General features: G+C 32.0%; 1 protein-coding gene across 1 annotated transcript in view; it reads left to right on the top strand.

Moving 5' to 3' along the window:
* Positions 1-16,169: 16,169 nt before the first annotated feature.
* Positions 16,170-17,922, top strand: part of LOC106680053 (cytochrome P450 4c21) — a 30,292-nt gene continuing 28,539 nt past the window's right edge. Inside the window, exons 1-2 of the mRNA XM_014419512.2 lie at positions 16,170-16,305; positions 16,385-16,560. Coding sequence (XP_014274998.1) covers positions 16,304-16,305; positions 16,385-16,560 — 178 coding nt within the window. The 5' untranslated portion in view covers positions 16,170-16,303. The remainder of the gene's footprint in view (positions 16,306-16,384; positions 16,561-17,922) is intronic.

Here is a 17,922-nt window from a genome sequence, read left to right on the forward strand (position 1 = left end):
AAGGATGAAAGATTAAGAATTAATGGGTTAGGATGGTTAAGGAGTTTGGAATGAAAAGACGCATATCTGTTTTGGGTCAAATCTGCAAAGAATGGGATGGTAAGGTCTTTGTGAATGAGTTTATTTGTGACGTAATAAGGAGCATCAAGGACTTTACGTAGGATTTTGGACTGTAACAATTGGATGCGGGAAGAATTTGATGGTTTGGTGGAGCCCCAGAGTTCAATTCCATATGTCCAAATTGGTCTGATTATCGTAGTGTATACTAATTTTTTGTAGTGAATGGGAAGTTTAGAGCGTTTGTCAAGTAAGTGTAGTAGAAATCGGAATCTACGAGCAATTTCAGTCTTGTGTGTGGATTCCAAGTAAGTCTCTTGTCAAGATGGAGTCCTAAGTATCGAATCTGTTCAACAGGCGTTAGTGGAGTATTTAGAAAGGATACTGTAGGACAGGAGGGTAGAAGTTTACGACGGAGAGTATAGTTGTCAGTTGTGTTTGTGATGCATTTGTTGGGTCGTTGTTTACAGACAGTATACATGTGTCATCAGCGTATGTTGTTAGGACTGTGTTAGTGTGGGTTGGGATGTTAGCTGTATAAACCGTATAAAGAATGGGACCTAAGATACTATCTTGAGGAAACCGGCTGACTAAGAAAAGGGAGATGAGTAGGCTAGGTTATGATTTACCTTAAAGGTCCTATCAGTGAGGTAGGAGCGGATTATAAGGAAATATGTAGGGGTAGGAATTTACGAGGTTTATAGAGCAGACCTAAAAGCTACCACCTAATCTTAAATAAAAAAAAATACCATAAACATTTCATTGTTTATAAAAGAAATATAACAACAGGTCAAGTTATCGTTTTAACTGCCCATAGAAGAGAAAGTATGCCAAGAGGTCTAAACTTTTTATAAAGGTCTCAGTTGATTGAGATCACTTTACATGTTTCGGATTCTCGAGTATTTAGAAAAAAACTAAACAAAAAAACAATAAAATAGCTCCCAGTTACGTACTACCTTATGTAACAAACGTTTGATAAGGCAGAGTGTTCTACGTAACTAAATAATTTTCTATAGTGAAATATAAACCATTGATATGGTTTTGGAGACAAAACACGAAGAAAAAAACTAAATTAGTTCTTAAGAGAACTAAATTTTATTTTCTATTAAAAAATATTTCTTATTTATTTTCTTATATTTATTTCTGTAAAAGATTTTTGGTTAGCATAATCAAAATGACCTTATTGCATTCGAAAACTAAATACAATAAGGAAAACTAGTTTTTTGAATTACTATCCCAAAGACTTGGAAACAAAATATATTATTTCTTTAACGAGTAGAAACATTTCGTGGCTTCTGTTACGGTTGCCATGGTGAAATAAAAACACTGGCTAGATCTGCGTAGACAAGATGTGTTACGGTTGTCATGATGAAAACAAAACACGAGCGATATGTTTTAGACGAGTGGGTTTGATTTTTTGGTGAAGGCGACAGTTTTGATTTTGAACACGTATGTTTAGACAAGTGGGTTTTGTTTTTTGGTGAAGGTGACAGTTTGATTTTGGAACACGTTACGATTGTTCAATGTGAAGTGGTAATGTTTAAAGGCTCTCTGTCTTTACTGCTTAAACCGAAATAGCACCATATGAGAAATGTCATCGTATGTATTTTTTCAAAATGTTGGTGTTCTACTTCAATGGACGGTCACATTAACACTAGAAGTGGAGATATAGTGCAGTGACGTTTCTTCAGTACGTCCTGGATAAGAGAGTTGTAGCAGGTTTCATTCTAAAACCTCTGAACCTCTGGAAGGTGAGGCGGAAAGGAAATATCAGACAACTTTATGTTCTGCCAGAAGTACACCCAAGGACTACGTGGGGTTTGAACTAAATTTTATTTTGTTTTTATTTTATATTCACATTTATACTCTATTGAATAATAATGAAAATATAGTTATTAAGTTTAAGCATTTAAGTTAAGGTTAAATCAACCTATAAGTTTTAATTGTTTTATTAATTGATAAGAATTCTTTTTTTTCCTTTTTCATTCTGTGTAAATATATTTCTTCTTATTATTAAACTTTTGTACATATATTTCGGCTGTTCTTTCTGTGCTTTCAACTTGTTTATTTACTTATGTTTTTTTTGTTTTTGTTCACGGAATATAACGATAATTCAACAGGTGGGTTGGTAACACCCCTAGGTTTTCTGTTATCTACATGTAAAGGTATCCGCCAGTGGTCATAATTCAACAATTGTTTATATACTGGTATATTTTAGTTATATTGTGGGCATAATGCTTCGGGGTTTTCGTTATTTCCAATAAAAAATAACGTGGCGCCTGAGGAGTAATTTATTCTTTATTGTTTTGTCCTTTTTTTTCCTTTTGCGATTATATTTTTTTTCCCTTTAACTCACCCCCTTCTCCGCTGAGCGTGGGCAACTATAAACGATAAACATATAACTAAGGATAAGTCAAAATTTGCGGTTATAATTCTTCTTTTGTTTTATTGGTTTTAGCCCTTATGACTGGATGTAAAATTTTCTTAGGCCCTGATTTTGTAATAGCTCTTCTTTTATAAAGACTGTTCTGCCAAAACGATCTATTTTAAACGAGCTATTTTTCAGGCATTCGTATTTATTTAAAAAAAAAAATTATAAAAAGTTTTACTTGTTTTTCACAACTTTTTTCTGTGTTTTATTTTTTACTTATTATGATTCGCAATTTTCTTGATTTTTAAGTAAAAGTTATCAAGTATTCCTTAAAACCGTTTTAGCGCTGTAGTCTATAGAAAGACACATTTCTCAGTTTTGCGCAGGATTTCAAATTTGGTAGAATTGTCATCTAGGACCAAAATTGGTCTAGTCTTTCAAGAGATAATCAAATTACCAATGTTCGAAAATGCGATTTCAATACTCTTATTGCCAGTATTGAAAGTAAAAATTTGCTTGTTAGGGTCCCTATTTGTTTTTCTGTTTACGTTTTTTTTTTTAATATTGACAATAACCGTTCATAATCTAATTGAATAAAATATATATTAAAATGAAAAAAAAATCTATTTGAAATTATGATTAAGATGTTCTGGGGTGCGATCAAAAGAGAACAAAAATAATTAACAACTATTTATTTAGCCAACGTTTCGCCCCACTTTATAGAGCTTCGTAGAGCCAATTTATATAATTTTAACCCCACCTTAATTTACCTTTTGTACTTTATACTATTATGCCAACATATTTTCAGTTATTTTTTAATTTTTTCAGCCCTGATAAATCTCTACAAAGTGGGGCGAAGCGTGAGCAAAATAAATAGTTGTTAATTATTTTTGTTATTTTTAGACTGCACCCTGAACATCTTTTTCATAATTTGAAATTATAAAGTCAATTATACATACATAAATATATATTCAATTATTTAAAAAAAAAAAAGTGCTTAAGAGGCAATTTTGAAAATAAGTCAATTTTTGACCACAATGAATTTTATTAACCTATCCAATGTAAATTTGAAATATTTCAGTTTATTGTTCTTTGTTCAAACAATAATAAAAAAATTAAGCAATTGAACTCTTAAGGTCATATTTTTTGGTATATATTTTTTTTGTTTAGATAAAAAGTGAAGTAACTATATCGTAACGCTCAAAAACAAAAAGAAAAAATGCCAATGTGATGCAAGAAAAAAGTTGAGACAATGTGTCTCCATGTGGAATGTGTCCCCAATTCCATCAATTCGTTAAGAACTATTAAAATAAGTGAAAGGAAAAAAAACAACACAATTTTATTGGCATTCTTACGTAATGGCTGTTTAGGTGGTTTCTTTTTTTAATCTTGTAAACAACTTCGTTTTTTTATGTCGCTTTTTTATTTTTATTTACCACTTGTCAAGTTATTTGTTTCTGTTTTATTATTAGTTGTTGATGTACAGCTTTCAAAAGTGAAACTTCCTGATTCTTTCTTACTCTGTTGACAACAGATCATGAAGTATGGCGAAGACTTAGCCTTCCTGATCTCTGGCCTCCAGCAACTTCAGGAAACATCCTTCAATAATACTCACTCAAATCATCCTGAGGATTATTATATTTCTAAAATAGTTTAATATACATACAATACAAATATTTCGTCAACATTACATCGATGTATTATATTATTCAAATGTGGAAATTTCCGAAAGAATTACACCCTTCGAGCACCATTCACTATAATGTATCAAAATTATTAACTATAAATAAAAAATAGTCCAGGAGACTGTGTAAAAAAAATTCTTCGGTATCTGATGAAAACATTGAGTGCACTTTTTCGAAGCTTTATAACAATGGCAATAAAGAAACGATAGTATGCCAGCCAGATCATGCTACCTACAAAAATGGCGGCTGTTTCAAAACGATAAATAAAAATTATTAATTTTCTATTCAAAGCATAGAATAGTTTCATATTTATTAAAACTACAACACGAGAAAACATAATTCAATATCACTTGAAATATAGTGAGTTAGGTTACATATTAGCCTTTAAAGAGCTATTTACGTGCAATAGTTCAAGAGATATACCTTTTAGTAAGAAACGTTTCATCAGTAGATAATCAATTTATTTTTGGAAATCCATATCAAATCTATCATGATTTAATAGAGATCAGAAAACACAAGTAAAAAGACAATTATGTTAAACTTGACTCATGTCGGAGAAATAAAGTTATACTTGTCTGATTTTTACAAGATTGTAAATCTTTAACAAATAAAGTTCTATTCTATATAGAAGAGGGCTTTACCTTGCTAGTGGGTGATTGGGTGTGTCTCAAATTATTTGATTTATTGATTCAAATCATAAATTTATTGCCATTTACAACTGTACATTTATATACATACATCTATTAAATTTTATTTTAGTTTATAATGGTGATACAGGCGTGTAAAGAAACTACCCATTGGTAACACTTTTTTTTTTTAGTAATTTAAATTTAAATAGGTAATAGTGATGAATGATCTCATACATACTAAAAATAAATTAAATAAATGAATAAAGAAAAAAACTCTTAAAATACATACAAACAAAAGAATAATCAAAATGAACATAATCAAACTATCTGTAATAAAATAACATAATAATAAAATAATATAGTCTCTAGTAACATTTACACTCTAATATACAATATTTACACAATCGACCTGAGGATCTCTGAGCCCACTCTATCCTCCACGTGTGAGGGGTAGAGCAGAGCTCAAAAGATCTCAGCACATCCCTCTCGCATCGCTGGTAGTGAGCCAATGGCTCAGTGCGCTAAAGCCCCAAACACTCAACTTGACTGTAGAATCTGACCATTGCCATAACTCCAATTGTCCTTTTTTATTTTACAATAAGTCTCTTGTCCAGTGCCGTTTCAACCTTCTAGGTGGGCTGTAGGGATGGGTGGAACTAGATAAGGTTTGAACCAAAGGATTAGGATGGTTGGAAAGGTTTATATGGCATTATGAGAATTTGGTTGGTATGAGGTCAAGGACAAAAAGAATATGTAGGTCATGGTGTAGTGTTCTGTTGGAAACGTAATGGGGTGCATTAACTGTGGTTCTAAGGATTTTGGATTGAAAGGATTGGATACGTTTGATGTTCGACGTTTTAGCTGTTCCTCAAAGTTCAAGTCCGTAGGCCCAGATAGGTCGGAGTACAGTCTTACAAATTAGTAGTTTGTTTTCTAGTGAGAGATGAGAGGTCCGGCTGAGCAGTCGGTATAGTTGGCTGAATCGTCTGTTGAGTTCTTTTCTTTTAAGTGTAGTATGTTGGTTCCAGGTGAGTCTTTTGTCCAAAATGAATCCGAGGTATCGCACAGTGTCGGATCTTGGTAGAGGAATATTATTAAGAGTAACAGGTGGACAGAATCTGCGGCGGAGAGTGAAAGTTACATGGGTGCATTTCGATTCGTTGACTTATATCTGCCATTGGTTGCACCATTGCTCAATCCGGGTGAGGTGTGTTTGGAGATTGGATGAGACTATTACAGGATCGGGATGGGGGTAACACTCTAATGACGTTTATACATAATCAGGTCTCTTGGCCATCTTCTTTTCATGCACTTCGGAGGATTGTCAGAAATGACAGAGAAAGGAAGGATAGAAACTAGTGGGTTTGGGAGTTCAAAATGGAAGAAATAATATCTGGTTCGGACTAGACCGGTTAAATATTTAACATAAAGGTCTTTATGTATGATTTTATTCACAAAGTAAAGAGCATTGAGGATTATACGAAGAATTTTGGATTGTAAGGATTGGATACGAGAGGAATTCGAAGGTTTAGTGGAGCCCAAAGCTCAACTCCATATGTCCAGATTGGCCTTATTACAGTATTTTGTAATAAATTGGAAGTTATAAATTTACGTGCAGTTTCCTGTCTTTTCAGTCTTGTGCAAGGATTCCAGGTTAGCATTTTGTAAGAGTCAAATGATTGAGTTATGACTCTACCAGTTCAGCAATTATCGTCAATAAATTATAGATTCGTGATTTAAATTGGTGGAACGACGTGAGAATAACCAGTTTTATTTTGTTGTCCATCAATATTTAATTGAAGAGCTGTCGTAGCTAGTTAATATCAATGAATGTTTGTGTGATACCAGTTAATTGATAAATAAAAATACATATTATTACCTGCTTATTAAATAAATAATTGACTTATGAATGAGATGTCAACCTTTTATTGTGCTGTCGTGAATGGTTCAGCTTCCTAACTGTAACCGATTAAGCTATGAGACAACGTTACAGTTGTCATGGTAAAATAAAAACACTGGCTAGATCTGTGTAGACAAGAGGTGTTACGGTTGCCATGGTGAAAACAAAACACGAGCGATATGTTTTAGACGAGTGGGTTTTGGTTTTGTGAAGGTGACAGTTTGATTTTGGAACACGGTACGATTGAGAAATGTGACATGAGAAATGTTATCGTATGTGTTTTGTCTTGTTTTTTTCAAAATTTTGGTGTTCTACTTCAATGGACGGTCATTAATACTAGAAGTGGGGATATAGTTTAGTGACGTTCCTTCAGCACGTCCTGGATAAGAGAGTTGTGGCAGGTGTCATTCTAAAACCTCTGGGGAAGGTGAAGCGGAAAGGAAATACCGGACAATCTTATGTTCTGTCAGGAGTCCACCCAAGGACTACGTGGGGTTTGAACTAAATTTTAGTTTCTTTTTATTTTATATTCACTTTTATACTCTTTTGGATAATAATGTAAATATAGTTATTAAGGTTAAGTATTTAAGTTAAGGTTATGTCAACCTATAAGTTTTAATTGTTTTATTAATTGATAAGAATTCTTTTGTTTTCCTTTTTCATTCGGTGTAAATATATTTCTTCTTATTATTGAACTTTTGTATATATATTTCGGCTGTTCTTTCTCTGCTTTCAACTTGTTAATTTACTTATGTTTTTTTTTGTTGTTTTTCACGGAATATTACGATAATTCAACAGGTGGGTAGGTAACAACACCTGGTTTTCTGTTATCTAAATGTAAAGGTATTCGCCAGGGGTCATAATTCAACAATTGTTTATATATGGGTATATTTTAGTTATATTGTGGGCATAATGCTTCGGGGTTTTCGTTATTTCCAAGAAAAAATAACGTGGCGCCTAAGGATTTGTTCTTTATTGTTTTGTCTTTTTTTCCTCTGGGTCATCCCACCTCTTCTTAGGCCCACTATCTTTTCCGACTAAATTTAAGTAAGTTGAGTTCCGTTTGGCATTATTTAAAAAAATATTAATTCACACAAAGCCATGCAGTGGAAAAGGTTGAGTTTATATTTTTTCAGAGGACTTAAGTTGCATGTGAAAATAAAAATGTTCAAGGCAGCTTTAACTCTCAAGGAGAGCATTTAGTTTATCAAAAGCGGAACGATAGGTCAAGAACGAAATTGCGAAATCGGAGGGGGCCATAAAAAAAAAAAAAATTGCATTTAGATTTTCTTGATTGCAAAAATTGCATATAAAATTTCAAAAATTCCTTTTTCGTCCAGGACCCAATAAAAAGTGATATGACAGGAGCATTCACTGCTTTGCTATGGTTATACCAAATTATTTATAAGTAATCATAATGTTTATACAAAATAATAATGTTAATTATTAATATGTCGACCTTCACTATTTTATAATTTTTTTTATCTTCCTGTTATGCCTTCGAAAATTAAACCAAAATTGCGTCTCCCTCTTCATCCTCTATAATTTAATATTTAAAATAAGGTATATATTCTAATATGCAATTTTGTCCTGTTTGTTGATTGTATACAATTGTAGCAAAACTTATTTTTAACATAAAATTATTGATGTTAAACAGGGAGACGCGACTCAGAAACATCCAAGGTAAAAGATGATTGAATTAAACACAATTCTGTTTAATTGTTTGACCTAACGGCAGAATAAGAGAAAACAAATTCTAAAATAATGTTAATAATAAAAATAATAAATGCTTATTGAACCCGAAGGTTCGATGCTGATATAGTTTTCTGTATACATTTTTCCACTGACGTTCCTGCAATCCCCTATCTATAAAATCAGTTTTAACGCTATCCTCCCATCTACGTGTCAGTCTATCCCTTGGACTCTTATCCGTCAGCTCAGTGCTTAATAACATTTTATGGATCCGCTCGTTACTAAGCCCTACAACCTTACAGGCCTATCTCGTACGCCACAATGCTATAACTTGAATTATATTTACCGGGTGTAGGTCCTTTAATTCAGTGTTGTACCTTCTAAATTCTCCCGTTAATTCATCCTTTTTCAGTCCGAATATTTTACCTAATATTTTATTTTATAAAAACTTACGGCGCTGTTCTTCCCTTAGTGTATGGAGCTACGTTTCGCAGCCAGCCATAAAGAACATTGGGAAAAAAATAGTTTTGTAAATTCTCTTTTTTAAATTTTTGGATACAAGGCGCGAGCTCAGCAATGTCGAAATTAAAAAATAACAAGCATTTCCGGCTTTCAACCTCGCTTTTATTTCCTCATTAATTTTGTTTGTAACCGTAGAACCTAAATACTTAAACCTATCTACCTGTTCAAACGTATTTCCTCCTATATCTGTATCACCGAAATTGCTCGTGTTTTTACTCCTAACCATATATTTCGTTTTATCCGTATTTATTTCAAGACTTAGTCCCTTACTGGAATTCATTATTGCGGTTGTATTTAGTGACATAGTTTCTTTGTCCTCACCCAATAATACCAAATCATAGGCGTACCTAAGCACCGGTATTTTGCCATCCAAAGTTAAACCCTTTTCGGTATTCATCACACTTTCAATGTCGTATTCTAGTGCTATATAGAAAGTGTACAATAATAACCAAAATTGATCTTGTTTCTAGTACTAAACCCACTCCGTAATAAACAAAATGGTTCTATGCACCAAAGTGATACCCCCATCCACAGCGCATCAGTCTAAACTCATTAAAATGCTTCGGACGATTCGAGAATAAAAATGTATTTGGCAGTATTTATGTACTTTTATTATATAAATCAACCTCTACTCTACTGCCCTACAGTATCTTTTTTAAATATCCCACAAATGCCTGTTGTACTTTTGGGCATATTGAGGATGTACCTTTGTACAAAACAACAAATTACACTTAAATTAAAATATCAAATACTTAGTAAGTTGATACATGATCTATTACATTTTCTATTTGTAATATTATAATTAATTAAATGAGGAAAATTATACTAAAATGATAAAAATAAAATGAAATATTATTTTAAAAATTAATAACATGGTGTTGAGATGAACAGATGATCTAATTTATCTAATATTAGTGAGAAGCATTATGAAAGATAGTTTTTAATGAGAGCCAACGACCAACCTACTCGCTAAAATAGTCTGTTTAAAAAGGCAGATGAGTAAGGCTACCATGAAGGGCGGGAGGGGGGTTTCACGGCAATTTTCAATTACGCGCTTTTTAAATATTGCTCGATTTAACATCTTAAAGTTTCCTCTTCCCGTTTTAAGCTAATATTTCAAAAGTGATATATCGCTCCCCGGTGGTCTTAGTAGGATGGGTCCGGCGGGGAAGGATTGCCTTTTTTCTGTGAGAAGATCATATCTCTTGTGAGATTGTGATAAGTCGTATATCGACCAAACTACTCGCTGTAATTGTTGGTTTAAAAAGTCCCCTGACTATCCTGCTACAATACTAAACCCGCCTTTAGTGGACCTTGTACGCCTTTCTTAAAATGCCATGCAGCAAAACAAGAGTAATTTTAATGTATGTATATGTATTGTATTTGTTTATAAATAAAGATATTATGGAGGTTAGAAAAAAAATTCCGTTTACAACAAAAAACTATTATATACTATGACGATCATACCAATTAGGACATATGGAATTGAGCCCTGAGGCTTCACCAAACCATCGAATTCCTCCCGTATCCAATCCTTACAATCCAAAATTCTTGTAGTTCCTTATTACGTCACAAATAAACTGATCCATAAAGACCTTAAATCTCTTTCGTCGCATATTTGGTTCGAAACAGATATGCGTCCGTTCATACCAAATTCCTAACCCATCCCAGACCATTACTTCTTAATCCCTCATCCTTAACAATTCCTGATAATCCTCCGAGACCACGGAGCCTTCTAATTTAAATCAATGATTGAACTACCACCATTAGGTGGTTGCTTTCCAAGATTATCAAGTGTTCGCAACTTTCATCAAATTTAACTTATTGTGTTTTTTTTTTGTGTACAGTTGCAAATTTCAACAAATAAAAAAAAAAAGTATTCCCTTCTCGAGGAACTTTGAAATATCAATTTTTATAGCAACAGTAAAATGGTAATTTTTGATCATTGTTTGTTTGTTTCAAATAACAATAACTTTAATATGAGCCAACCAATTGCACAAAACCTGGGGAAACACGTAGGGCGGGTAAGAGTTGCCTACCGCATCAGATTCTTACACTTTTTTTTTTTTTCGGCCAAGACTCCCATTGGAGTCCTATACTGCCAAACCATGACTGGGGGTGTAAGTTCTTCATTTTGTGGGACCGCCACTCAATGAAAAAATTCAACGTCCCAGGCCGGATTCGAACCGGCACCACCAATAGACATCAAATTGGTAAGACTGTGTCTTAACCACTGAGCTTTGGGCGGCCCTATTCTTACACTTGTGATCAGCAATGCCTATTCATAGTTCAGACCAATTTTAATAATGTATGTAGGTAATTGTCAGTAAAGGTTTTTACCAAACGTTTCAAAGGTAAGACAAGCCTGCCCCTTATCATGGAATCTCGGGGGAATGGAGAGGTGAAAAAAAGATTCCTAATGATTTTTGATGTTTTGGGGGCCACAGCTTGGTTGTCGCAGTAGACACCCTTACAATATGTCCAGAATAAACTAGGTTCTATGGATAATTAGTTTGGGTTTTAAATATTGTGTTGATAGGGGGTGAAAAGAGAAATAGAAATAAAAAGATATAAATACTCCTGAAAATAGATGAAACAATAAGTGTGTGAGAGCGAGAGAGAAGAAGGGTGAGAGGGGGGGGGAATGTGAACATGCACTATCATAAGATTAATAAAAATATAAAACAGAGTAAAGAATATTTAATATGAAACTAAATAACAAAGAAGATATAAATAGAAGAAAATATAAAAGATAAAAAAAAAACTACAAAAAATGATAAATAATAAAATACTTGGTAAAACATAAAACATCTATGATGTTGAAACGATAAATGAAAATTTATAAATAGGATACACAATGAATACTACAAGATAAAACTAACTCTGGTTAAAAAGAAAACATAATACATTGCAATGGTAGATATTATTGGTGATTATAAGTTTCTATAGGTTTTAATTAATATTGGTACTAGTTAATTACTATTACAATATGGGTTTCAGAAACAGGAAGATATGCATGATGAATAGGTGAGATACTTGCAGAGGTGAAAAAATTGACAGAAGACTGAAGATAAGGAAGGTGAATTGATGATGATAAATAAAGATGTTGAAAACAGGTGAAATAGATGAACATAAGTGAAAAATAGGTGAATAAAAACTGATACACTTTAACTAGGTAAGAAAGATAGACGCCCATTGTTATCTCTAATCCAAAGAGGGTGCCACTGCAGTAGATAGGAATTACCTTACTACAACCTACATAAATATTCTTATACTATTGAATTATATTTGTAGAAATTTTGTGGTGGATGGTTTAAGATTGTTAGGGGGAAATGAATGGTAAATAAACGATTGTAAAGAGAGGAAATTGAGTTCCGAATTTATTTATTGATATTTACAACTGTAAATAAAATACATCAAGTAATATCATAATGGTATGGTACAAGTATGTAGAAAAACTACCCATTGGTAACAATCTAAAAACATTTTTACAGACGCCTCGGAGGATTGTCCAGAATCAAAGAAGAAGCAAGATTAGAAACTAATGGGTTTGAGCGGTTATGGAATTTATAATGGAAGTATTGATATCTGGTTTGGGCTAGATCGGATAGATAGGGAACATTAAGGTCTTTATGAATGATTTTATTTGTGACAATGTTCGGAATTTAATTAGAATATTTATAAAATTAAAATAGTGGGGCAAAAATTAGCCCGAACAGATGTTATGATCTCTCGAACGGAGTTGTTCAGTGAAACATTAACTTTGGGGCTTGTTATGGTTTTTTAAGGGTACTAACTTTATAAGAGAGTGAGTGTGCCCCACAAGAGTTCCGACTGATGTAATAGAATAATTACCTATCTGTCACAACCGGATTTGAACCCGGACTGACTTACTCTCTTCTCTTTCTTTATATAATTTTAATTAATGAAAAAGAACGATGAGGCATGCATTTAACTATTTTCTTCTCAACATACTTGTCCTGAACAAGAAGTACAATTTATAGAAGAATCCAGTTCGGAAAAAAAGAGACTATGAAAGCTCTCTTTACACATTTAATTAACTGCAGTGCAGAACCGGATTAACTGCATATCAATCTCTAGGGCCCACGCATTGAGCAAAAATTGCCTAGGCTCAAAATTTTATTACTGTTTATTGTAATAATTAAAGGTGTAACCTCTGCCTTTGTATACTTGTTCCTATCTGGAATATCTCAGTAGTTAAAATCAGTTACAACAGAAGAGATCTTGAAAATAATTTAAAATATTGCCTGTGATCACAAAGAGAATTTGGAAAAAAAAGCCAATACGATAAAACTAATCAGTCGATTAAAATTGTGCATCAATCTAGAAGTAATTATAAACTAATTGCTTCTGATGCAAACATTAAGAACAATAACGCAGAGCAATAAAAAAAGAGAAAATCTTAAAATTATTAATACTTTACCAACTAAACGATGTTATTTTTATAGAATTATCTTAAAATTGATGGATAATAAATAATTTATTTATAAAAGAAACAATATATCGAAAAGTTCTAAAATTTTTAAATTAAATTTATCGAACAACCCATAAAATGAAATTTGGTAAACATACATTAAATTATATCGTGCCATTCATCTGTTCAATTGCTTACCAGAAGTACTAATGAATAAATCAACCACAAAAAATATATATATATATATATTTAACTGGGTACTTTCTTACTTCTATGATTCCCATTAATTGATTTTGATTCACCAAATCTCTCTGTATTTTTTTTCTTAACTCCACATAATTTATTTATTATATTACAATTAGAATTAGCAATATATGTGTGCGCTTAGTAATAGATATTATTGGATCCTTATTTTTATAATATTCTGTATCATCTTGTTTAATTCTCATTATGATATTTGTAGCTTCATTATTCACTTCAAAATCCTTTCAATCATTTTTGGTATTATTATTTATTTTATTTTATTTTTTGTTAATAATGATTATTTTATTGTTTACTTTATTTTTAATTTAGTAGTTGTTATTCAAATAATTCATTGTACCACTTGAGATCAATTCATATTGTACTTATCTAGCTTAAAAATTATATAGCCTCCACAAATACTGTAATATTTACATTTCACTTTTGTCTATCATATGTATGTGTTATTTGGCACCGACTGATAGATGTAATCTGGTCGAATCATAGTGGATATAATTTTAATAAATTAAAATAAATCAATAAAATTAAAATAAGAAATAAATAAAACTTTGTGGAAATTACAATGATAATTAGTTTAACAATCCAGGGTGTGACATATATAAATGATTTTCCAAAATGAGATCCAAACCCATCCTAACAATATCCTCACCACGCACGCGGATGACACATGTGTGTTGTCAAGGAATATCTTTCCATTGAATCCCAAACCCTCCAATTCCAAATCAGTATCTTTGAAGAATGGTACCAAAATTAAAATAAGGAGGATTAAAATAAATTCCAATAAACCCTCCTGCCCTTCAGTATGTTTTAATGATACCCCACTTATTCCTGTCGAACAGATCCGTTACTTAAGACAAGATCTGGACAAAGGACTGACTTGTAATCATCACACAAGACTGAAAGGACAGTAAACAGCTCGTCGATTCTAACTACTAAAACATTTACTGGACGAACGGTCTAAACTTCCAATCCATTATAAAAGACTGATCTACATGACTATAATAAGGCCTAAATCCAATTCTTACAGTAAAAAATCCTTAATGTTACTTACTTTGTCACAAATCAAGTCATCAATCAGGACCTCAATGTCCCATTTGTTGCCGATTTTACCAGAACGAGATACCAATCCTTTCATGATAAACTTTCCAATTATCCAAACCCACTTGTTTCTAGCCTAACTTCTCCTCGATTACCTAATAATCCTCCTAGGCCTCTGAAAAGAATATGGTCTCGTGATCTTCTTCTCTAGAAATGTTTTTGAAGTTCTATCAATGGCTAGATTCTTCACATGTTTGAATCATGTTATTTTATCACTAACAGAAAATTTATTTGTTGTATATATTTTTATACAGTTGTAAATAATAATAAATAAACTATTAAAAAAAAAACGTATGCATCCATTCTTATTAATGAAACAATAAACCACAACTGATAAACGGTAGTGAAATTTGGAAGTGCAGCATACGTAAAAAACACCAACATTTTGTAATAAGATTCTGGGTATTCGTAGCAGACGTCCATTTATTTGTAAGAACAGTCAGTTACATCCTGCAAACTTATTCTAATTTTTGTATATTAGATTTTTAACCAACTATATTATAACGAAATTTTCGTAGGAGTGTGCAGTTCACTGGTAAGGCACTGTGCTACTAACTGCAAGGACCAGGGTTCGAATCCGGCAGTGGCAGATAATTATTATCTGTTACCTGTAGCCGTTGAGTCAGCCCTGTAGGTTTGAGTGGTTGATCCAACCACATAAGGCGGGTACCCTTAATTCGGTAAAAATCTGGTGGTCGAGCATGATTCTGACCAAATCACCTCCTTGCAACTTTATAACAAAGTATTGCATTCCTCACCTGGGCTGGAGCGGTATAAATTAAATTTTACATTCTGTCTTGTAATTATATATCTTATAACTATCTATATTCAGATCTTCGTATCGTCTTATCTTCTTACCTACTTAATATTATATTTCATTTTAATTATATTATTTCAAATTTTTTGAGACAAGGTAATTAATTATTACTTAATAAATTATATTTCATCTTTCACTGTTGTCAATCTGCTACGGTCTAATTCCATGATTATTAATCAACTATTCTGTATTATTCTATTCAATATTTTGTATAATTCCAAGTTTTTTAGTATACTATTTCTTTTCAATTTTATGTTTCTCTAAATGATGGTTGTTATCGCTTTATTGTCGCCCTGATGAAGACCTGAAACTCAGGTCGAAACGTCGGCATAAATAAATAATTTTTTATTTATTTATTTTTTTGCTGACGGCACCCCCGACCATCTCCAAATCTTACCAATATTGTTCTCCCAAGAAAATACATTTTCTAAAAACTCTTTCATCAATTTATGAAATTCAGTTATTATATTTTACGACCGCCTCATATTTATTTTGTCCTATAGATATGTATATAGGTGAAACTTTTAAATATTTTTTTTCATATTACTAATAGAATTGTACGTTTTAGTGCCGAAATTAAACAATGAAATAAGAAGAAAATAAATAAAAGCTTTTACTATTTTTTTTATTTGTTTTTTTTTTCTTTTTATCTAGTCCCACTCGAGCCGGCACTCCCCACTCCACGATACCCAACCCGACTTCTTCATCTCTTCATACTAGTCCTATTGCACTTCTAGTGCATGTACTGTATGGGGAACTGGCTGGATATCTTGTTGATCTCAGTAGTTGTATAGTTGTCTGGGTATATATTCAATTACCATATATATTTCGACAATATGTACGTTAAGTATATCAGTGAATATTAATTTAAAAATATTTTTTTATTAAATTAATGAATAAACTATTCTCTTTTATAGGATGATCGAGATGATTATAAATGTAGCTCTGATGATTGCACTAGCTCATTTCGCCTTGGGTTTTGTAATATGGCTTCGAGTACGAAAACTCTATTCTTATCCAGGCTTATGGGGTTTCCCTGTTATCGGGAACCTCTACTACTGCTACCGAACATTATTTGTCGGTTCTTGCGAAAGTAAGTGTGTGAAATCTGTGGATAACATCATCATCATATCCCCCCTTATGTATGTAATTGAAATTACATTACAATTATTGAAATTACTACTGAAGTTTCTTTTCCTGTTTAAGTTAGGGTGTTCACAAACAGACATACAGACAATTTTGCGAGACTAGTTTTTTTGAACTCAGGGAAACTGCAAAGATGTATTTCCATTAAACCCTCTGAAAACTATTTATAATTCTAGTTTTAATTATAATTCTAGTTTAAACCCTCTGAAAACTATTTATAATTCTAGTTTTAAGACGATTTCAGGCTGAATATTATGTCACATAAAAAATGATTTTTCTATTACTATAAAAGTTCATATTTCTCGACATGGGAATAACAAATATAAAATTGTTTCTAGCCAAGAATACTAGTAACAAAATGACTAGAAACTATTGTAATAAACTAGAAACAAGTGGAGTCTTTATTTTTCTCCTTTAGTAATTCATGAAATTCTTTAATATTTTGTATTTTTGCAATGTCTTATTGCTAACAATAAAAACCCGTGTTTATCCCGAATAAACAAAATTAATGGTTCTTTACAAAAAAAAATTTTTTTTTAAATTGGTCATTTATGCATAGTTGTTCTATTTCAATTTTTTTTTCTTACATCCTTTATTAAATAGATAAATAACAATATTAATATATATATTAAGTGAAGTAATTGGCGCCCTTCCTTATGACATTATGAGGGGTTGGCCCAGGAGCCACTGGCCGGGGGGGGGGATACAAAGAACGGGGAGGAGGAAAAAGGAAAAAAAGCAGTTCTTTCACCCCAATGTTTGATTATTTTAATTAAAATTGTGTATAATTATTATTCAAAATCGATGAGACTGCCAACAGACTTTCAAAACGTAAAAAAAATTAATTTTCCATTTGGAGCTCTATACCTTGAAAATAGCCAACAATGCTAGAAAATCTAAGAGAAAATCTTTTAAAGTAGAGTAAATTTACTAAAATATGAGCCATAATAGAAATATTTACGTTCGATAGTTCGTGAAACATAGCTTCTAAATTGCAACATTGAAAAATCAGTTGTTAAGGAGCTTATTTTGACAAATCTATATCATAAACTATTCGACGTTCAGATGTCTATAAAGCTAGCTTAATTTATTGCAAAGTAGTTTGTGATTTTTATCTTAGTGGGATTCAGATGTCTGTTAGCACTCAAATTAATTTTAATTTTTTTTTTACCTCCTTTATTATAAATATATATAACAATATTAAAGGTGCCCTTCCTTTGTCATATAACACTATTAACATATACCTAAGTGTATAAAAACGTAACTGGTGCCCTTCCTTTGTCATATAACAATATTAATATATACCTAA

This window comes from Halyomorpha halys, unplaced genomic scaffold (assembly GCF_000696795.3).
Source record: "Halyomorpha halys isolate HHAL.00 unplaced genomic scaffold, Hhal_1.1 Scaffold240.1, whole genome shotgun sequence".
Taxonomy (NCBI): domain Eukaryota; kingdom Metazoa; phylum Arthropoda; class Insecta; order Hemiptera; family Pentatomidae; genus Halyomorpha; species Halyomorpha halys.